The sequence below is a fragment of the Heteronotia binoei genome, chromosome 14 (assembly GCF_032191835.1).
Source record: "Heteronotia binoei isolate CCM8104 ecotype False Entrance Well chromosome 14, APGP_CSIRO_Hbin_v1, whole genome shotgun sequence".
Taxonomy (NCBI): Eukaryota; Metazoa; Chordata; class Lepidosauria; order Squamata; family Gekkonidae; genus Heteronotia; species Heteronotia binoei.
The window spans coordinates 66,989,235-67,012,165 of NC_083236.1; the positions used below are offsets into that span (position 1 = coordinate 66,989,235).

General features: G+C 49.0%; 1 protein-coding gene across 1 annotated transcript in view; it reads left to right on the forward strand.

The window, feature by feature from the left end:
* The window catches only part of CIBAR2 (CBY1 interacting BAR domain containing 2), a 46,129-nt gene extending 30,601 nt beyond the window's left edge, over window positions 1-15,528 (forward strand). Inside the window, exons 6-9 of the mRNA XM_060254179.1 lie at window positions 7,920-8,024; window positions 9,176-9,289; window positions 13,426-13,530; window positions 15,124-15,528. Coding sequence (XP_060110162.1) covers window positions 7,920-8,024; window positions 9,176-9,289; window positions 13,426-13,530; window positions 15,124-15,252 — 453 coding nt within the window. The 3' untranslated portion in view covers window positions 15,253-15,528. The remainder of the gene's footprint in view (window positions 1-7,919; window positions 8,025-9,175; window positions 9,290-13,425; window positions 13,531-15,123) is intronic.
* Window positions 15,529-22,931: the final 7,403 nt, after the last annotated feature.

Genomic DNA, 22,931 nt, shown 5'->3' on the forward strand with positions numbered 1-22,931 from the left:
CTGCTGCAGCACCACCACACAGCCTCGCCCCCCCCCGTCCCCCCCCCCATGGTGCTTCCTCTTCAATTTGCACAAGTTTAAGGCTGAGGAAGGGGCGGTAAAGCTCCTCCCCGGCTCTTTAATGGCCGACCCCTCCCTGCCAATCAGCTGATCGACGGGGGAAACCCCGGCAGCAGCACAAGAGAGCCTGAAAAAGCCGCACTGCCCTTGCTTCCTCCCCACACCCAGGAAGGAAGAAGGGAGGAGGCAAGGGCGGCACCACTTCTTCACTCGTGGGGCTGCCGTGGTTTCCCCCACCAATCAGCTGTTCGACGAGGAGGGGTCGGTCTTTAAAGAGCTGGGGAGGCGCTTCACTGCCTTTTCCATGGCCTTAAACTTGTGCAAAGGGAGAAGAAGATGATGATATTGGATTAATATCCCGCCCTCCACTCCGAATCTCCGAGCGGCTCACAATCTCCTTTCCCTTCTTCCCCCACAACAGACACCCTGTGAGGTGGGTGGGGCTGAGAGGGCTCTCACAGCAGCTGCCATTTCAAGGACAGTCTCAGAGCGGCCTACAATCTCCTTTCCCTTCCTCCCCACAACAGACACCCTGTGAGGTGGATGGGGCTGAGAGAGCTCTCACAGAAACTGCCTTTTCAAGAGCTATGGCTAACCCAAGGCCATTCCAGCAGGTGCAAGTGGAGGAGTGGGGAATCAAACCCGGTTCTCCCAGATAAGAGTCTGTGCACTTAGCCACTACACCAAACTGTCTTCCTGGAGGGAGGAGGAGGAGGCGAGGGGGCAAATTTGGTGCCCCACCCTGCTGGGCTTGGGACCAATCCCTGGGGCCAAAAAAGGTGGGGGCCACTGCTCCAAGAGCTTACAGGGCTCTTCGTACAGGGCCTACTGGAAGCTCCAGGAAGATTGGCTGCATTGGGGGGTGGGGCCTAATATGCCAAGGAGGTCCTGCTAGAATTCCTTACAGGGCTCTTCGTACAGGGCCTACTGGAAGCTCCAGGAGGATTGGCTACATCAGTGGGGTGGGGCCTAATATGCAAAGGAGGTCCTGCAAGAATTCCTTACAGGGCTCTTCGTACAGGGCCTACTGGAAGCTCCAGGAGGATTGGCTACATCAGGGGGGTGGGGCCTAATATGCCAAGGAGGTCCTGCTAGAATTCCTTACAGGGCTCTTCGTACAGGGCCTACTGTAAGCTTCAGGTGGATTGGCTACATCAGAGGGTTTGGCCTAATATGAAAAGGAGTTCCTGCAAAAAACGCCCCGGGGAGTTGGATCACAGGCTTATTTCCTTCATATGTATCCCGCCTTTCTCCCCTGTCATTCTCCTTTTCTCCATTTTATTCTCACCACAACCTTGTGAGGTAGATTCGGAGGAGTTAGCCATGTTAGTTCATTGCTGCAAAATAGTAAGTAGTCTGGTAGCACCTCCAAGATTTTATTGTAGCATAAGCGTTCGTGAAACACTGCTCTCTTCGGCTGATGCGTGAAGGATCCGTAGAAACTGGCCAGAGATATGCAGGTGGGTAAGGGGAGGGAAGAGTGGATGCAGGAAGTGAGGGCCATATAATGCAAAGCAGTTGCAAAAGTCATGAAAAAAGGTAGAATGCTCACTCTAGGCTGGCTGTGACCACTTCCTTCTAGTGATGAATCTACCTGTGAGATACGCTAGGCCAGGGGTGTCGAACTCATTTCTTATGGGGGCCGGATCTGACATAAACTAAACCTCGTTGGGCCGGGCCATGTCGGGTTGGGCCGAGTCATATTGGGCCAGGCCGTGTGTGTACCTATTTAAGATTCGGTAGCAGAGATATAAATTTTATAAAGAACACAGACAAACACAAATATATCATTGAAAAAACTTAAAACGTTAGCAGCCATTGGTCTTCAAGGTGCTTTCTTTGTATCTCTCCCATGGGATCCAGGGAACTGGGCAAAAGGAAGCGCTGGCTCTTTCCTTCTTTCCCTAGGGGACCAGGAGGGGGAGGAGCCTCAGCCAATAGAAGGAAGACTTGTCTCAGTAGCTCTGCTGTGCAATTGAGAGAGCCTGGCAAAGCAAGCTATTTCTCCCCCCTTCCTCCCCAAGGGAGGAGTCTCAGCCAATGGAAATAGAGGTTTTGCTCTGTAGCTCCTGTGCGATTGAGCAAGCCTTGCAAAGGAAGCTGTGCTGCAGAAGGAAGCAAGAGAGAGGGAGAAGGACGCAGATGGCAGCCAGTTGCTCAGGGGCCTGATAGGAGACCTCTGAGGGCCTGATTTGGTAAGGTAAGGTAAGGTAAGGTAAGGTAAGGTAAGGTAAGGTAAGTTTTATTCTTATATCCCGCCCTCCCCCGCCAAAGGCGGGCTCAGGGCGGCTCACAGACATGGCCCTTGAACTGCATGTTTGACACCCCTGGGTTAGGCTGAGAGAGCGAGACTGGCCCACGGTTACCCAGCAAGCTTCCAAGGCATGATTGGGATTCGAACCCAGGTCCTCCCAGACACTGGCCTGCCGCTCCTAACCACTGCGCTGCATTGGCTTCAAGCTGTCCATTTGGAAGTAACTGCATTGATTTCTGCGGCAAGAAGAACGGATGTGCTCTGACTTCCGGGTCAACGGCTCCCACAAGGAAAAAGAACACACACTGGTGTTGATTCAGGGCTAGGTGCATGCAAAAAGGCCCACGCAGCGAGCAGCGGCTCTAGAGGGGCATGTGCATCTGCCTTGAAAGAAAAGCATCCGGGCAGCTCAGCAGCTTTTGCCGCAGCCAGCCCTTTTGACTGCTGCATAATGCGTTTAATGGGGGAGAATGAAGGCTCAGGAGCGAGGCATTTCTGCATCACAATCTTAAGCACTGTGGAGCATTCTTAGTTTTTACTGCTGTCATCCTTACAAAATACTGCAGAGAGGGGAGAGAGAGAGAGAGAGAGAGAGACTTACCTAAAGCTACTCGGTCAGTTCTAGGCAGAGGTAAGGTTGCCAATCTCCAGGTGGGGCTTGGAGATCTGCAATAACAATTACAGACTGTAGAGATCAGTTCCCTTCGGGAGGGGGGAAAGGGCTCCTTTGGAGGGATGGCTCTAAGGCATGATGCCTTTCCCTCCCCAAACCCTGCCATACATGGGTAGCGTCCTCAAATTTCCAGAAATTTCCCACTTCATAGTTGGCAACCCTAGACAGAGATGCCCTTTGAATTCGTAATTTATTGACTTACATTTCCGCTGTGAACTAGCATAAGAACATAAGAACAGCCATGTTGGATCAGGCCAGTGGCCCATCCAGTTCAATACTCTGTGTCACACAGTGGTCAGAAAAACCAAGTGCCATCAGGAGCTCCACCAGTGGGACCAGGACACTAGAAGCCCTCCCACTGTGCCCCTCCAAGCACCAAGAATACAGAGCATCACTGCCCCAGACAGAGAGTTCCATCTATAAGCTGTGGCTAATAGCCACAGATGGATCTCTACTCCATATGCTTATCCATTCCTTGAAGCTGTCTAGGCTTGTAGCCGCTGCCACCTCCTGTGGCAGTGAATTCCATATGTTAATCACCCTTTGGGTGAAGAAAGACTCTCTTTTATCCGTTCTAACCCAACTGCTCAGCAATTGAGAAAGGGAGAAAAGTACTTCTTTCTCTACTTTCTCCATCCCATGCATTATCTTGTAAACCTCTATCATGTCACCCCGCAGTCCACGTTTCTCCAAGCTAAAGAGCCCCAAGCGTTTTAACCTTTCTTCACAGGGAAAGTGTTCCAGCCCTTTAATCATTCTAGTTGCCCTTTTCTGCACTTTCCCCAATGCTATAATATCCTTTTTGAGGTGCGGTGACCAGAATTGTACACAGTACTCTAAATAAGGCCGCACCTTCGGTTTATACAGGGGCACTAGCGATTTATGCAGCATGCGTTCAGTGCCCGTTCTAACCAGTCAGGATCAGTGCCACCCAAATTGGGGTTGAGCAGTCCTCACCTCCATGCCAACAGCAGGCAAGAGACACTCCAGAGAGGGTCTTGTGACCCGTGCCATAGTATAAATCGCATCCCTATATTTATATCCTGCCGTAATCAGCCAAGCAGGCCCTAAAATTACGCTCTGCTGAAACCAGCAAAGCAGTGCATTTGCAGTGGGAGGTTTTAAGTACCAAGGTCAAATGCTTCCTCTCGCCTTCTCCTCCCCCCTCCACACACACCCCCGGGCTTTTGCGGGGGGAGGGGGGGCAAAAAGAGAGAGAAAGGGAATGACTAAGCCCCTGCACAGCTCCGAGGGAATTGGCTGCTTGCAATTTAATGCACAGAACTGTGCAGGGGAAGGCGAGAGCTCAGCTTTGTCCCTTGTTGCAGAGAGCTCTCTTGATGTATCTGCCCTAAGCCAGGCAAGGCTGAAGTTACAGCTGCTTTTCCGATAAGCACCCTGACTCAGTGCCGTTTGCTGGTCCAGAAGTCACGCACTTGTTTACGACGAGGACCTGAAATAGCCCTTTCTTGCACTGCCCCCCTTGGAATTCTTGCATTCATCCTTCCGCTCCCAGTCAAGCGGTGATGAGAAGAAGGCGATTCGGCTCGTAAACAACCTGGGCCATTTGCACCTAACACAGCTGGGACTCCTCGGGGGTCAGTGCTTCATAGATGTCTCAGGTCTGGCCTTACCGTAGAGAGGTGTGTCAAACATGCAGCCCAGGGGCCAAAATCAGGCCCCCGAGCAACTGGCTGTCATCTGCTTCCTTCTCCCTCTCTCTTCCTTCCTTCTGCATAACAGCTTGCTTTGCCAGGCTTGCTCAATCGCACAGGAGCTACAGAGCAAAGCTTCTGTTTTCTCCATTGGCTGAGGCTCCTCCCTTGGGGAGGAAGGGGGGAAGGCAGCGCTTGTTTTCCCGAACTCTGTCAATTGCACAGCAAAGCCTCTCCTCCCCCAGTCCTCTGGGGAAGGAAAGAAAAAGCCACAGCTTCCTTTGCCCCCTTCCCTGAATCCCATGAGAGAAATACAGAAAGCGCCTTGAAGACCAACAAGTGCTAATGTTTTAAGCCGTTTTTTTTTTAAATTGTGTTTGTGTCCTTTATAAAGTTTATATCTTCTACCTAATCTTAAACATGGCCTGGCCCAGGGGTGACCAAACTTCCTTAACGTAAGAGCCACACAGCATTAATGTCAGATGTTTGAGAGCCACAAGGAAGGAAGATTAGGAAGAGAGGTGGAAAGAAAGCAGCTTTAAATGCATTCTCCAAACTGCTGGCTGGCTTGGCTTAGTGATTTTTTCGAGTATAAACAATTTTTATTAGTAACATATGGTAGTAGAACTATATCTACAACTTATAAAAAGCTTAAGATTAAAAAAAAAAATCATTCTACCCCACATCTTACTTTTCTCCCACCCCTCCCCCCAATAATTGACCCCCGCCAGTGTTATTTTTTTTTAAAAAAAACAGATATTAAAGGTACCTTTAACTATCAAGAAAAAACAAAAATTGATTAAGAAAAAGATCCCCCCTTCAAAAGTTATATTCTTGTCTTAAAGGTCTTAATCTTCAAAAATTGTCCAATGTCCTTTTATTTTCCACTCTTTTTCTACATATCTTCTGAATTTCTTCCACTCCTGATTAAAAAGTTCTAAATCGCAGTCTCTTAGTTTTCTTGTTAGCTTGTCCATTTCACTCCATGACATAACTTTTATAGTCCAGTCCCATTTTTCTGGTATTTTTTCTTGCTTCCACAACTGCGCATACAATGTCCTAGCAGCTGAGAGCAAGTACCATATTAAAGTTCTATCTTCTTTCGGAAATTTTTCCATTTGTAATCCCAGCAGAAAAGTCTCTGCTTCTTTGTTAAATTCATATCCTAGGATCTTAGATATCTCTTGTTGAATCATCTGCCAAAACATTTTAGCTCTTTCACAAGTCCACCACATATGGTAGAAAGAACCTTCATGCTTTTTACATTTCCAACACCTATCTGGCATCTTATTGTTCATCTTTGCTAATTTTTTTGGAGTCATATACCATCTATACATCATCTTAAAACAGTTCTCTTTAATACTATGACATGTTGCGAGTTTCATAGAGGTTTTCCGGCTTGGCTTAGTGATTTAAAGAGACAAATAACTTCTCCAAGCCAGCCAATGGGATGGTGGTGCTTCAAGAGCCACACAATGCATGTGAAAGAGCCACACGTGGCTCCCGAGCCACAGTTTGGCCACCCCTGGCCTGGCCCGACAAGGTCTCATTTATGTCAGATCCGGCCCTCATAACATATGAACATATGAAGCTGCCTTATACTGAATCAGACCCTTGGTCCATCAAAGTCAGTACTGTCTTCTCAGACTGGCAGCGGCTCTCCAGGGTCTCAAGCGGAGGTTTTCCACGCCTCTTTGCCTGGACCCTTTTTTGGAGATGCCAGGGATTGAACCTGGGACCTTCTGCTTCCCAAGCAGATGCTCTACCACTGAGCCACCGTCCCTCCCCTATAACAAATGAGTTCAACTCCCCAGCCACAGAGCAATAACGCTTCGTTGCTCTTAAAGGTGTCCCTGGACTCCCGACTTCGTTCTGCTGTTTCAGGCCAACGCGGCAGCGGCTACGCACACACAGACACCCCGCCACATCCATAAAACAACTTGAAAGAGATTCCAGAGAGCCAGCTTCCTTCCTTCCTTCTCTCTGCTTATAAAACCCAATAAGTCAGCGCATTCGCTGCCTTGCAGATCCACCCTGCGCAGGGAAAAACTGGGACAGAAGGAAAGCATTTCGGCAGACCGTGAAAGGGAGAGCGGGGAGGGGTGAGCCAGTGTTTGGGTCTTGTGGCCTTTTCGTCTATGCCCAGGGTAATGCCGCCAGGAAAGAATTTTCCTCCAGGCCCGACCGACCCAGAGCTTCTCAGAGCATTCCTCGTTCCCATCCCTTCAGGCACATAAACAAGGGACTCGTTCCCCTCCCCTGCATGTGCGTAACGTGTTCCCTGAGGCTGTTAAGCTTGGCTGCCTGCAAAATCCTCATACGGCTGCCAAGTCTGACTCAAGAAATATCTGGGAACTTTTGGGGTGGAGCCAGGAGACATTGGGGGTGGAGCCAGGAGCAAAGGTGCTAAGAGCACGATTTAAAGGGAGGGCTGGCAATCACATTTAAGGGGACCGTACACCTTTTAAATGCTTTCTCTCCACTGGAAATAATGAAGGGTAGGGGCGCCTTCTTTTGGGGCTCATAGAATTGGACCCCCTCGTCCAATCTTTTTGAAACTTGGAGGGTCTTTTGAGGAGAGTCTCCAAATGCTATTCTGAAAATTTGGTGCCTCTATCTTAAAACAACCCCCCCAAAAAACAGTTCCCCGACAGCCTCAGATACCCGCAGATCAATTTTCCATTATATCCTATGGCAGGGGTGGCCAACGGTAGCTCTCCAGATGTTTTCTGCCTACAACTCCCATCAGCCCCAGCCAGCATGGCCAATGGCTGGGGCAGATGGGAGTTGTAGGCAAAAAAAAAACTTCTGGAGAGCTACTGTTGGCCACCCTTGCCCTATGGGAATCCGTCTCCATAGGGTATAACGGAGTGCCAACAGACATTTCTCTCCCCTCCACTTTCTGATATCCCTAAAGCAGGGGGGAGGCCTCTAAACCAGGGCATCCCCTGCCCCCACCTGGCGATTGGCAACCCTAGATCCTGAACAAGAGCATTTTAACCCACATTGGAGCAGTGAGAAATCTAGGCCAAGCAAAAGGGAGGAAGTCATTTCAAGCCATCTCCCCTGAGCAGGGCAAAGGGACAGGCAGCTAGGATGAAAAGCTGCACGCCACAACCAAAGCATCACAACCTGAGGCAAAACACTGTCAGCCCCAGCCTCACTTCCTTCAGCCACATCTTCCCCATTTCCCTCTGAGTTAAGGGGGGGACCGCAACACCCCCTCCCCGGAGCCTTTAGTTCAGCCGCTAACTGCAATTTTGCCCTCTTGGCCTAGGCAGAGTCCAATGTGCACAAGGCCTCCGTCGATGCCAGCAGAACCACCCACCAGCTGGAAGAGACCATCGACGAGTTTCAGAAGCAGAAACTGAAAGATATCCAGGTAATCTGGATTGCTGGGTGGGAGGGCCTTTACCCAACCCTCTCTGGGCCATTCGGGGGAACACGACAAACTGCGGTTTGTGGAGCAGACTCTGGTGAGTCTACCACACCAGAGTATACCATGCATAACCACACGATGCAAGCCCAAATCGCCTCTTTCAAGGGGAATCTGGACTCAGCAGACCGTAGTTTGTGAATTCAGATATCACAACAGACCGTCGCAACTAATGCAAACTACAAACCCTAGTCTGAAGTCCCAGATTGGTGGCGAGTGGAGGGCGGGATATAAATCCAATCACCTGTATCTGGACATCGCACCTAACTGAGTTTTGATCAAGCCACACCTTATTGTGATGTCTATCTGCAGCCAATGAGGACTTCCAAAGTTTCAAGTCCTACGCGCAGCCATGGAAAGGAAGTTCCCTCAATGCTGTTGCAACTTATTTGTTGCAACAATGTTGTTGCCAGTTTGGTGTAGCGGTTAAGTGCGTGGACTCTTATCTGGGAGAACCGGGTTTGATTCCCCACTCCTCCACTTGCAGCTGCTGGAATGGCCTTGGGTTAGCCATAGCTCTGGCAGAGGTTGTCCTTGAAAGGGCTGCTTCTGTCAGAGCTCTCAGCCCCACCCACTTCACAGGATGTCTGTTATTGAGGGGGAAGGTAAAGGAGATTGTGACCACTCTGAGACTCAGAGTATAGGGTGGGGCATAAATCCAATGTCGTTGCCTCCTCCTCCTCCTTTTTAAGAGAGCCAGTTTGGTGTAGTGGTGAAGTGTGCGGACTCTTATCTTGGAGAACCGGGTTTGATTCCCCACTCCTTCACTTGCACCTGCTGGAATGGCCTTGGGTCAGCCATAGCTCTGGCAGAGGTTGTCCTTGAAAGGGCAGCTGCTGTGAGAAGCCCTCTCAGCCCCACCCACCTCACAGGGTGTCAGTTGTGGGGGGAGAAGACATGGGAGATTGTAAGCCGCTCTGAGTCTCTGATTCAGAGTGAAGGGCGGGGTATAAATCTAGAATTCTTCTTCTTCTTACTCCCAAATAAATGTGCAGGGAATCGTGATGCAATCCGTTAACCCCAGCATTCCAGAAATCGAGTTGGGGGAGCCAAAACGAAGAGGCAATGTCACATTTCAATGTCCCCTCTCTCTGCAGAAGATCTTCTCGGATTTTGTCACCATCGAGATGGTTTTTCACGCGAAAGCTCTCGAGGTTTATTCCAACGCATTCCAAAATCTTGAAAGCTACGATCTTGAGAAAGATCTGGAGGTAAAGGTAGCATCTGAAAAGCAAGGTTTATTCACCGCCTTTCTTTGTCCTTTCGGAATGTGCCCCCAAACTGGGAAAGCGAAAGTTTTCTCCTTTGTTTCAATGGGACAAATGACTCTGGGTTAGGGTTGGCAGGTCCCCCTGGCCCCCCCGCAGGGGATGCGGGGGCAAGGTTGCCAGATCCAGGCAGGAAAATTCCTGGAGACACAACCCAGGGAAGACCTTTGGCTTGCTGTCAAGATATCCCATAGGGACCTTCAGGCCTCTTCTACAGGGCTTCTTTGATGGGTATATCCAGACTTCACTTCCGTTGATGGGGTAGCTGTCTTTCACCTCCCACTCATGAAGCCTTCCTGCTAGCATCTGTTAACAGGCTGGGCCAAGTTCAACCACACTCAGCTCTCAAGCAGGAATCGGGGATCCTGGTTTGCAGTGGAGTTTAATAGTTCAAATATTGCGCAAAATCTCAGTTTAATTAGATGAACTATGACTAATGCAATGTCACCCTCTGGCTGTGGGTTTCCGAGCTACAATCTTCACTCAGACATCCGTTCTCAGGTGCATTCAGCAGAGACAAGCGGGCTCTGAACGTCAGCCATTCGTTGGCAAGGGGACAACTCCAACCACCAACAACTTCAGCAAACATACAAAGCTAGAAACTGAAATAAAAGCTCCACCCAATAGGACAAAACCAAATCACAGAGATATCAGGAGGAAGAGAAGATTTATACCTCACCTTTTCAAGGATAACTCTGCAAGAGCTCTGGCTGACCCAAGGCCATTCCAGCAGCTGCAAGTGGAGGAGCGGGGAATCAAACACGGTTCTCCCAGATGAGAGTCTGCACACTTAACCACTACACCAAACGGTTCCATCAAAAAGGTAAAGGTAGTCCCCTGTGCAAGCACCAGTCGTTTCCGACTCTGGGATGACGCTGCTTTCACATTTCCACGGCAGACTTTTTATGGGGTGGTTTGCCATTGCCTTCCCCAGTCATCTACGCTTTCCCCCCAGCAAGCTGGGAACTCATTTGACTGAGCTCGGAAGGATGGAAGGCTGAGTCACCCTGGAGCTGGCTACCTGAATCCGCTTCCGCCGGGATCGAACTCAGGTCGCGAGCAGAGGGCTCTGACTGCAGTACTGCAGCTTTACCACTCTGCGCCTCGGGGCTCTTAACTGTCCCATTACATACAGACACAATAAATATACCATAGTTAGAGTGACTGAACGGGAGATTCAAGCAGGTCTCCATGTTGATCTGAAGCAACAGAACCAACTTCACTAGCACTGCAGTGCCCAGTAGATCCTCTAGCCACCTCCCAGCTCCTTGTGAGGAGGCCAGTCTAGGGACTTCCTACCAGGGCACTTTAAATCTAATATCAAGGGGGAGGCAAAGCTCTTCCCCCTAAGGCTGCTGCCACCCTACTGGTATTTTTTACAGGGCCCAATCCACCCTGGTTCCCCTGAGGGATCAACAACCTCCAAATAACCAAAGAGATGCTTACGGCCTTCACACCTCCTTCTGAGTAGGGCTGACACGCACTGGTCCCTTTGCAAGCCATTGACACCGAACAAAAGGTTAACAGAAATTTATTCTTAACAGCACAGGTATTTCCCCAACACCATAGCACAAAACAATAAAAAGCTTTAGCAGCTGTGTAGTTACCTTGGCGCAGAGTGGTAAAGCTGCAGTACTGCAGTCGTAGCCCTCTGCTCACGACCTGAGTTCGATCCCGGCAGAAGCTGGTTCAGGTAGCCGGCTTCAGGTTGACTCAGCCTTCCATCCTTCCGAGGTTGGTAAAACGAGTATCCAGCTTGCTGGGAGGAAAGCGTAGCGGACGGGGGAAGGCAATGGCAAACCACCCCGTAAAAAGTCTGCCGTGAAAATGATGTGAGAGCAACGTCACCACAGAGTTGGTAAAACGAGTCTCCAGCTTGCTGGGAGGAAAGCGTAGCGGACTGGGGAAGGCAATGGCAAACCACCCCGTAAAAAGTCTGCTGTGAAAACGATGTGAGAGTAACGTCACCCCAGAGTGGGAAACGACCGGTGCTTGCACAGGGGACTACTTTTACTTTTAGTTACCTTGACCCTGAGGCCAATTGTAGAGTTAAAAAGGTTCAGAGTTCCACAGGCACTCCCTTCTGGGCCGGTCTGGCCAAATCCACCAGGGTTCCAAGTATACTCTTACTGACCCTCCGGTCACCACAGCTCCTTGCCTAAGCAAGCTGCCAGAAGACTAAAACTAGGAGGAAAATCCTCTTTTACCAGTTCACCAGCTTCTCATTGGCAATCAAGGCCTGATGCCTTGCAGCTGGTGGCTCCACCTGGGGCTTACACCAGAAGGCGAGAGGAATCCTGTAGAATTTCGGTCAACTTAAAGCTGAACTCTGGCACTACAAGCACCTTGAAGACCAACAAAGTTTAATGACGGCCCAAGAGGTGGCTAGTGGGGTCCAAGAACCCAGGAAATGAACTTGGTTAATTAACCGTATTTAGTCTTAACTAAGTTTTGTGCGACATGAGGAGCGCTGCCCCTGCCGCTAGGCAAACTAGGCAATTCCCTACAGAACTGGCCTTCTGGGGGCACCAGATTGGGTATGTGACTCGGTTATGTCATCAGTCCCGGGGGCAGGGCAGGGACCAAAAATTAGCCTCGCCTGGGGTGCCAGACAGTCTAGAGCCGGCCCTGCATCTGAGGGAAGGAGGAGGAGGAATTTGATTTATATCCTACCCTCCACTCCAAATCTCAGAGTGGCTCACAATCTCCTTTATCTTCCTCCCCGATAGGGTTGCCAATCCCCAGGTGGGAGCAGGGGATCCTCCGGTTTGGAGGCCCTCCCCCCGCTTCAGGGTCGTCAGAAAGCAGGGGGAGGGGAGGGAAATGTCTGCTGGGAACTCTGTTACTCCCTATGGAGATTTATTCCCATAGAAAATAATGGAGAATTGATCTGCGGGTATCTGGGGCGGCTGTTTTTTGAGGTAGAGGCACCAAATTTTCAATACTTCATCTAGTGCCCCTCCCCAAAATATCCCCCAAGTTTCAAAACGATTGGACCAGGGGGTCCAATTCTATGAGCCCCAAAAGAAGGTGCCCCATCCTTCATTATTTCCTATGGAAGGAAGGAATTGAAAAGGTGTGCCGTCTCTTTAAATGTGATGGCCAGAACTCCCTTTGGAGTTCAATGATGCTTGTCACAGCCTTGATCTTGGCTCCACCCCTAATGTCTCCTGGCTCCACCCCCAAAGTCCCCAGATATTTCTTAAATTGGACTTGGCAACCCTACTCCCCGACAATAAACACCCTGCGAGGTGGGTGGGGCTGAGAGAGCTCTCCCAGAAGCTGCTGTTTCAAGGACAACCTCTGCCAGAGCTATGGCTGACCCAAGGCCATCCCAGCAGTTGTAAGTGGAGGAGTGGGGAATCAAACCCGAGATGAGAGTCTGCGCATTTAACCACTACACCAAACTGGCTCTCAGCATGAAACTCTGGAGAGCCACTACAGGTGAGAATAGACAGTACTGGCCTTGATGGATGAAGTGAAAAGCAGTTCCACGTGCTCATGCGTCCCCTGTGGATTTAACGTGCTTACTTGATTCTACAGTCTGAGCTCTCTGCTCACGACCTGAGTTCGATCCCGGCGCAAGCTGGGTTCAGGTAGCCGACTCAAGGCTGACTCAGCCTCCAACCTTCCGGGGTTGGTAAAATGAGTACCCAGCTGGCTGGAGGGAAAGTGTAGATGACGGGGGAAGGCAATGGCAAACCACCCCGTTAAAAAAGTCTGCCGTGAAAACATTGTGATGCAATGGCAACCCAGAGTCAGAAACGACTGGTGCTTGCACAGGGGACCACCTTTACCTTGTTTCTACGTATGGGAGGGGCCATGGTTCAAATGGCAGAGCATCTGCTTGGCTTTCAGAAGGTCCCAGGTTCAATCCTCAGCATCTCTAATTAAAAAGGACAGTGTAGTAGGCGATGTGAAAGACCTCTGCATGGGATTCCTGGGAAACAGGATGCTGGACTAGGTGGATATTTGTTCCCACCCTGCAGGGTCCTTCTTATGCTCTTAGAATGCTCGGGACAAGTGTGAGGTAACAAGTCAGGGGCAGCACTGACCGGCAAATTATGTCTTCTTGTTAGGATTTCAGAAGTAAAATCCATATTGGTTCTGGAACCATCAATGAGGCCCGGCCAGTCCCTGCCACCAACCTGTCCTCCAGCCTCCCATGGTCCACAAGCATCCAGGTGAGAAAGGGACCTTCATGAGGTAAATAAAAACATACAAGGAGCGGTCTCTGAGGGAAATTCTTGAGGGAGGTCACTTCTCACCACTGGATAGGGTTGCCAAGTCGGATTCAAGGAATATCTGGGAACTTTGGGGGTGGAGCCAGGAGACTTTGGGGGTGGAGCCAGGAGCAAGGTTGTGACAAGCCTAATTGAACTCCAAAGGGAGTTCTGGCCATCACATTTCAAGGGATTGCACTCCTTTTAAATGTCTTCCCTCCATTGGAAATAATGAAGGATAGGGGCGCCTTGGAGAGCCAGTTTGGTGTAGTGGTTAAGTGTGCGGACTCTTATCTGGGAGAACCGGGTTTGATTCCCCACTTGCACCTGCTAGCATGGCCTTGGGTCAGCCATAGCTCTGGCAGAGGTTGTCCTTGAAAGGGTGGCTGAAAGAGCCAGTTTGGTATAGTGGTTAAGTGTTTGGACTCTTATCTGGGAGAACCGGGTTTGATTCCCCACTCCTCCACTTGCAGCTGCTAGCATGGCCTTGGGCCAGTCATAGCTCTGGCAGAGGTTGTCCTTGAAAGGGCAGCTGCTGTGAGAGCCCTCTCCAGCCCCACCCACCTCACAGGGGGAGGAAGGTAAAGGAGATTGTGAGCTGCTCTGAGATTCTTCGGAGTGGAGGGCGGGATATAAATCCAATATCTTCATCTACCTCACAGGGTGTCTGTTGTGGGGGAGGAAGGGAAAGGCGATTGTGAGCCGCTCTGAGACTCTTCGGAGTGGAGGGCGGGATATAAATCCAATATCTTCATCTACCTCACAGGGTGTCTGTTGTGGGGGAGGAAAGGAAAGGAGATTGTGAGCCGCTCTGAGACTCTTCGGAGTGGAGGGCGGGATATAAATCCAATATCATCTTCTTCTTTTGGGGCTCATAGAATTGGACCCCCTGGTCGAATCTTTTTGGAACTTGGAGTGTGTTTTGAAGAGAGGCACCAGATACTATGCTGAAACGTTGGTGCCTCTACCTCAAAAATCAGCCACCCCAGATACCCACGGCTCAATTTTCCATTATACCCTATGGGAATCGGTCTCTATGGGAAATAATGGAGAGCCCAGCAGACATTTCCCTTCCCACCCCCACTGTTTTCTGATGGCCCTGAAGTGGGGGGAGGGCCTCCAAACCGGGGGATCCCCTGCCCCCACCTGGGGATTGGCAACCGTACCACTGGAGAAAGCCACTGGGTACAGACATTTTCAGAAGTCAGGAAGTCACACAACCTCACACATTTGTGAAAAATAATCTTACCATTCTATGTAAAAAATGCCTTTTGCCATAGCAAGCAAAGCACTGGCCACGCAGGATAACTGCACTGGGTTGCCAACTCAGCTTTGGGAAATTCTTGGTGACGTAGGGATGGAGGACGGTGTTTGGGGGAGGGACTCAGTGGGCCATAATGTTGTAGACTCCGCCCTCCAAAGCAGCCATCTCCTCCCAGGGAACTGACCTCTGCAGCCAGAAGCACAGTTATAATTCTGGGTGATCTCCAGGCTCCACCTAGAAGTTGGCAACACTTATTAACCAAAGTTCTCCGCCTATTTATTTATCTCCAGAGCGTTCAAAGCACGCTTCAGAAGCTGACGCTGGTGGAGAGCGATGAAGAATCTGAAGAGAACCAGTTGGAAGATGTCAGAAGCCGCAGATACACTCACACCCAGCAGGGAACCAGAAGAACCCGATGAAAGCCAGCCCAAGAAACGTGAGACTGGGTTGTATTTAGTAGAAAAAAGTCCAGCAGCACCGTAAAAACTAACAAAATGTGCGGCCGGGGAGGATCTTTCATGAGCTTACTTCTTCAGATATTTATTTATGTCTCTCTTTCCCCCCTCGAGCTGTTCATTTCATTTCATTTCATTTCCATTTTATCAAGCTTTTCATTTCCTGTGCAGGGCTTCCGCTGGGTTATCACAGTCTCTGTTTACATTAGATTTTTTTTTTAAACCCCAAAAAATAAAATGCAATTTGAGCTTTCCGTTTGTTCTCTTTTTTAAAACTTCGGAAGGATGAAGGCTCAAGAGAGGAGGATACCGCTGCTAGGCCTGCTTCAGTTTGGTGTAGTGGTTAAGTGTGCGGACTCTTATCTGGGAGAACCGGGTTTGATTCCCCACTCCTCCACTTGCACCTGCTAGCATGGCCTTGGGTCAGTCAAAGCTCTGGCAGAGGTTGCCCTTGAAAGGGTGGTTGAAAGAGCCAGTTTGGTGTAGTGGTTAAGTGTGCGGACTCTTATCTGGGAGAACCGGGTTTGATTCCCCACTCCTCCACTTGCACCTGCTGGAATGGCCTTGGGTCAGCCATAGCTCTGGCGGAGCTGTCCTTGTGAGAGCCAGTTTGGTGTAGTGGTTAAGTGTGTGGACTCTTATCTGGGAGAACCGGGTTTGATTCCCCACTCCTCCACTTGCACCTGCTGGAATGGCCTTGGGTCAGCCATAGCTCTGGCAGAGGTTGTCCTTGAAAGGGCAGCTTCTGGGAGAACTCTTTCAGCCCCACCCACCTCACAGGGTGTCTGTTGTGGAGGGAGAAGATATAGGAGATTGTAAGCCACTCTGAGTCTGATTCAGAGAGAAGGGCAGGGTATAAATCTGCAATTCTTCTTCTTAAGCTTCTTTTTCACCCAGTGGATCAGAAACATATATTAGTACAGAGGCCCGTATCAGCTGGAGCACACGCCATCCCTGCCTATCGGGTGTAGTGTTTGGTGTAGTGGTTAAGTGCCCGGACTCTTATCTGGGAGAACCAGGTTTGATTCCCCACTCCTCCGCTTGCAGCTGCTGGAATGGCCTTGGGTCAGCCATAGCCCTCTCACAGAGATTGTCCTTGAAAGGGCAGCTGCTGGGAGAGCTCTCTCAGCCCCACCCATGTCACAGGCTGTCTGTTGTGTGGGAGGAAGATAGAGATTGTGAGCCATTCTGAGATGCTGAGATTCAAAGTGAAGAGCAGGATATAAATCCAATATCATTGTCATCCTTCTTCTTCAGCAAAACTGGTATGTGTGTGTCTGGTTGTCATCTGTGTTGTTGAACTTTGCCTCCTCCAATGATTGGACAATTTCAAACAATTTTGCTGTTCGTTCTAGGGTACCCTGTATATACATGCTATTTTCCACAGCCATTTGCAGAGCACAAACTACCTTTAGGAACGCAGAGAACATTTCCAAACAGTCCCAGCTCTGCAAGGCCAGACTTCCTAACAGTTGTACAGATTGTCTTCCTCTAACTCATCCCTTCTTTAAAGTGCCACCTTTGATAATGAACATTGCCTCATCCTGTTGCAATGAGTTCCACAGGCTCACGTGTGATTTCGCAGGTTATATGATTCTTCCACCACCACTTCCAAAACATTTCATTAATCCCTGCCTATCTTTAGTGCTTAGAAAAAGGGCACCATTTCTCCGTAGTCACACTCTCCACACCAAATTCCCAAACATATCCAACACTTATCTGTAATGCAGTAAGCAGCAGGGCATCCAGTTCACCAGTGGCTTGGGATAATAATAATAAAAAAGTCTTTGCCCCAAAGGGCTCCTATTGGGCCCCTGAGCAACTGGCTGTCATCTGCTTCCTTCTCCCTCTCTCACTTCCGTCTGCATCGCAGTTTGTTTTGCCAAGCTTGTTCAATTGCACAGGAGCTACAGAGCGAAGCCTCCATTTTCTCCATTGGCTGACCAGTACATGAAACAACTTATGTACAAAATGCCCAGCCGTTTCATGTTTTCTCCTGCATCTTAGGCTCAAAACATTAACCATGAGATTCCTGTAATGAATGAATCAAAAGCAGGTTTGCAACTTACAGACACACACCTGAACACCACCTGAACAGCCTGTTCAAGACTGCTACAGCACAGACACTGTCTCCGGATTTTGATGCAGCAATTCACAGCAAGAGGGGTCAGTTATCAGAAACGGTGAAACAAAGAAAATATTGCAAGATTGCTAATCTTTTAAGCATGTTTTAAAGTTGTTGTTTTTTTTAAATCTTTAATTGTGTGTGTTTGTGTCCTCTATAAAGTTTGTATCTACACTACCTGGCATTACATTTTTGATACACATGGCCCAGCCCAGCGAGGTCTCATTTAGGTCAGATCTGGCCTCATGATTGAGTTTGACACCCCTGAATGGACTTCGTTGTTCATAACCAGCAGTTTGAGCTGTGCCAGGGAATCGATCGGTGGTCAACATAGATCTTTTAAAATTGAAGAAATATTATTCTCTGTAGCTTGTATCCCACTGCTGCATCTTAAACCAGATGATCTTCCAGACAGCCTTCAAAGGCAGGACAACCCTCCCCTTAGAGCCAGTCGCAGCAGTCTATCTCTGAGCTGTTTCTGAATGAAAAACTGCTGTAAAGAGAGCTGAGCTGCCTCACGTGGCTGAATCCGGAGACGAGAAATCTAGTTTATGGCAACACAGACTTTAAAATCCACTTTCTTATGAGACTCAGCAGTAGCCCATGGTTGATAGAGCCATCTTTCTACTCTTAAGAGCAGTTAAAAGCGTGCCATTCATTCTGCAGGCGGTGGCTTTTGTCGATACCGCAGTAGCGGCAGAATTATTGCAGAAGACAGAGGGAGATTAATTCCATCTTCAGCCAAGACCGTTCTTTAATCTCTTGTGAAAGTCGGCAGAAATTCCACAGAGCGATCCAATAAATTGCCATTGTTATTTATGATCTGGGCTAATCCAAGGAAGTAGCAAGGTTTCTTCTTTTGATACACTCTGCTAGCAATGGAATGTGTGTGTGTGTGTGAAGTGCCGTCAACTCACAACTGACTTCAGGCGACCCCAGCAAGGGGCTGTCAGGCCAAGTGAGAAGAAGAGGCAGTTTGCCCATTGCCTTCCTCTGCACAGTCTTCCTTGGTGGTCTTCCTTCCAAGTACCGACCGTGCTTAGCTGCCGAGATTGGGCTAGAACAGGGATGGCCAAACTGTGGCTTTCACACATATCGTGTGGCTCTCGAAGCTCCCACTATCCCTTCGGTTAGCTTGGAGAAGGCATTTCTCTCTTTAAATCACTTCTCCAAGCCAAGCCAGTCAGCAGCTTGGAGAAGGCATATAAAGTTAAAGTTGCTTTCTTTCCACCTCTCCCTGCCTCCCACCCCCTCCCTATCTATTGGCCCTCCTTCCTTCCTTCCTTCCTTCCTTCCTTCCTTCCTTCCTTCCTTCCTTCCTTCCTTCCTTCCCTCCCTCCTTCCCTCCTGTCTTCTGGCTCTCAAACATGAAGAGTCCCTGCTACAAAAAAGCCCTGGAGATGGATATTCAGGGCGCTGGCCTAGCACAACAAGCTGGACAGGGGGGTGACTGTGGCAAAATTGGTGGCAGAAAGCAAAATAAATCAAGGCAAACAAGATTTATCTGGTTAACTAATTTTCTCTCCCTCCACCCTGACTCTTCTCCTAAACTGGGGATAGGTTGGCCCTGTTACAGATTTAAAAATGTAGACTTACACTTGCCTTGAGACAGTTAACTGAGACGGCTAAATTTACGGCTTTGCTGAGAGAGAAGACATTTATCTACATTTATAGCAAACTGGAAACCCTTTATTGACTTTTTGCAAGGAACGGAAAGAAATGAACTGGCGACTTATGGTTTTGAAGGCTAAGAGGGGGGAAGGGTTACAGAGAAAAATGAGAAGTTTTAGTCTGATGACAATAGAACAATTGTGAATTCTGTACTTTATGCCAATATTTGTTGTGAAGGAAATCGAAAACTTTTCCTATATATTGCTTTTTGATTTTTAAAAATCATTCAATAAAATATGTTTTTAAAATAGACAGGGGTTTGGGCTTTTTTTTTTTTTTGTATATTTGAGTGTGTCTGCGCCTGGAAGTCATGGCAACCCCTACTGGAGGCCTGGAGGATATTCAGCAAGGTGGCTGAATAAAGCCTGCCCCTGCCCTCCAGACTGGGTATTTCCAGGAAGTCTCGCATCCAAGAACTTGCCAGAGATGACCCTGCTTAGCTTCAGTGCAAAAACCCCCCAAACAGACAGTTTTAAGTTCTGCTTGTTAGAAAAATTCTTGGCGGCAGGGCTTTTTTTGAGCAGGAACGCACAGTTGGCTGGCCTGCACCACGGGGTGTGGCCTAATATGCAAATGAGTTCATGCTGGTCTTTTTCTACAAAAAAGCCCTGCATGAAACAATCGTGACATCCGGAGGTGTGGCCTAATAGGCAAATGAGTTCCTGTTGACTTTTTTTCTATTAAAAAAGCCCTGCCTGGAGGTATGCAATCTTTTATTTTTTTACATTTTCATCCCATCCTTTGCACCCAGAGTCCAGCAGTCATGGACTTCTCAGCCGCTGCTCCCTATTGGTGGAACCATCTGCTGGAGGAGATCTGAGCCCCGAGGGACCTCACCCAGTTCTGCAAGACAACGCTAGCCTTTAATTAAATTGCTGATACAGTAATACAAAAGGATACCTAAGAGCATGAAACGCCATCGAAAATCAATTTGACACGAGCGCCAAACTGTTTTATTGTTTTATATTGTTTTAATTGTTGGAATTGTTGAATTGATGCTTTATTGTAATTTATCGTTTTCGTTGCGGTGAGCCACCCTGAGCTTGCTTCGGCGGGGAGGGCGGGATATAAATCTAATTAATTGAATCTAATCATGGCTACATTTTATCCCCATAACAGCCCTGCAAGGCAGTTTAGATGCCGAGATGATTGTCTTCCAGTGGTCAGCCAATGAATATCACTGCAGAGCCAAGAATCCAGGTCTCCACCAAACAGTCTCCAAATCTGTGCAGACCAAAGCCAAATTCCTCCCCGTTGAGTGCACTGGAGAGGAAACCTTTAGCTCCAATACCGGTCCAAAGAGATGACAGGGTTTCATGTCATTTAATCACAAGCATGTGAAAGCTGGGTCCTGCCATTCATCCCTACTTTGGGGGACATACTTGGCACATGCTCAGAGGCACTTAAGTGTCAACGACTTCATGTACTTAAGAGCTGGGGTTGGGCCGTTTCTTGGGCTACGTCTGGGCCACTGTCATGATCCCGGGCCTAGTGAGGCCTGCAGGCCACAGATAAGCCTGCTTAGGAGTTACAAAAGAGCCTACATTTCCCAGGATCCCCCCTGTCTCTCTGATTGGGTAGCAAGGTTTTTGGAGGGAAACTGGCCCAGAGAGGGGTGGGGCCTGGGAGGAGAACATAAAAGGGCCTAGCCCAGGCAGGGGGTGTTCTTTTCCTGGAAGGCTGAGCTGGAGGCAGGCTATAGCTTGGAGAGCTTGCAGCAAGGGGAAGATCCCTCATCCAAGGCAAGGGGTGAGTGTTGGTTAGTAGAGTAGGGACTATGTAGTTAAATGCGTCACGGCTTTTGTTTCTTTGCACCAACCTTTACTGTTTTCATATTACCTTTAGCACTAAATCTTTATCCCCCACTTATTATTTGAGCACTGTAAATAAATGGTTGTTGTTATACTCCTTGGGTCCTCATGTCTCCTTGGTCACAGTTAGGAGGTATTATTAATAAGGAAGACAAGGGTGTTATCAAAGATTTCAGGTTTTCACGGCTGGTAACATCATTAGGGTTTGTAGAATCTTTCGGGCTCAAGTGCCGTGTTCTACTGGAGAAAGTTTTCCTTCCAGACGTTTCGTTCTCAGCTGCGGAGAACATCCTCAGTGGCGTTGCAGCTGGAGCAGGCGCTCTGACCTTCTTGGCTGCTGTGCACTGAGTGGGGCCAGGGCTGCTGGAGAGCTGCTATTTCTAGGCTGGAGAGGGTGTGATGAAAGGGCAATTGGTTTGTGGATGTGCCCATTGTTTGGTGGGGCTTCCTGGAAGGGTAGTGATAAGGAAACTGGATGTTGAATGTGACCATTGTTCTGTGTTAATTGCTGGGAGGGTTGGAAGGGGTGTGAAGATAAGGAAGATGGTTGTTGACTGTGCTGATTGTTCTGTGGAATGTGCTGGTTCTTCTGAGACTTTCTGCAATTTATAGGGTGTTTTGCAGAGCTGGGTACCAAGATTGGTGGATGAAAATGCCTTCTTCCTTTCTGTTAAAATTGTGCTGGTGTTTGTAAATCTCAATAGCTTCTCTGTTCAGGCGGGTATGATAATGTGAGGCCTTAGAAAGGACTTCAGTTCTTTCAAAGTGGATGATGTGGTCTCCTTCTTGAAGTGCATGTTCAGCTATAGCTGATTTTTCTGGCTGAAACAAGCGACAGTGTCTCTTGTGTTCTGTGAGACGGGTGTTGATACTGCGTTGGGTAGTGCCAATGTAGACTGCACCACAGGAGCAGGGTATTTTGTAGACTCCAGGGGTTGCAAGTGGATCTCTCATATCTTTGGCTGAGCGCAGCATGTGGCGGATCTGTTGTGTGGACTTGAAGACTGTGTCAACATTGTGGCGTTTGAGAATTTTGCCAATGCGGTCGGTGACAGATTTTATGTAGGGCAGGAAGGCTGTACCCACATTTGTGTGTGGCTTGGGATTTGGTGTGGATGGTCTCCTGGGATGGAGGGCTCTTCTAATTTCTTGTTGGGAGTATCCATTGGCCTGCAGTGACTATTTGAGGTGGTGTAGTTCCTGTTGGAGTTGGCTTGGTTCACAGATGCGTGATGCACGGTGGATGAGGGTTTTCACAACTGTACGTTTTTGGTGAGGATGATGATTGGAATTCTTATTTAGATAGCGATCGGTGTGTGTGGGTTTCCTGAATATTCACATCCACAAACCAATTGCCCTTTCATCACACCCCCTCCAGCCTAGAAATAGCAGCTCTCCAGCAGCCCTGGCCCCACTCAATGCACAGCAGCCAAGAAGGTCTGAGCGCCTGCTCCGGCTGCAACGCCACTGAGGATGTTCTCCGCAGCTGAGAACGAAACGTCTGGAAGGAAAACTTTCTCCAGTAGAACATGGCACTTGAGCCCGAAAGATTCTACAAACCCTAAAGACAAGGGTGGTTGGGTGCTCTGAGCCCTTCCGTACAGACCCTTACCAAAGTGGTGGCAGCCAGCAGAAGGCCCTGCTAGGCCTGGCTGTGTGGAAAGGAAAAAAGGAAAGGTCCCCTGTGCAAGCAGCAGTTGTTTCCGACTCTGGGGTGATGTTGCTTTCACAACATTTTCACAGCAGACTTTTTACGGGGTGGTTTGCCATTGCCTTCCCCAGTCATACACTTTACCCCCAGCAAGCTGGGTACTCATTTTACCAACCTCGGAAGGATGGAAGGCTGAGTCAACCTCGAGCCGGCTATCTGAAAACCCAGCTTCCACCGGGGATCAAACTCAGGTCGTGAGCAGAGCTTAGGACTGCAGTACTGCAGCTTTAACACTCTGCGCCACGGCTGTGTGACAATTACCTAAAAAGGCATACATGCCACAGTCAAAGGGAGGAAAAGATTTGAAGTCTTCAGTTGCTCACAA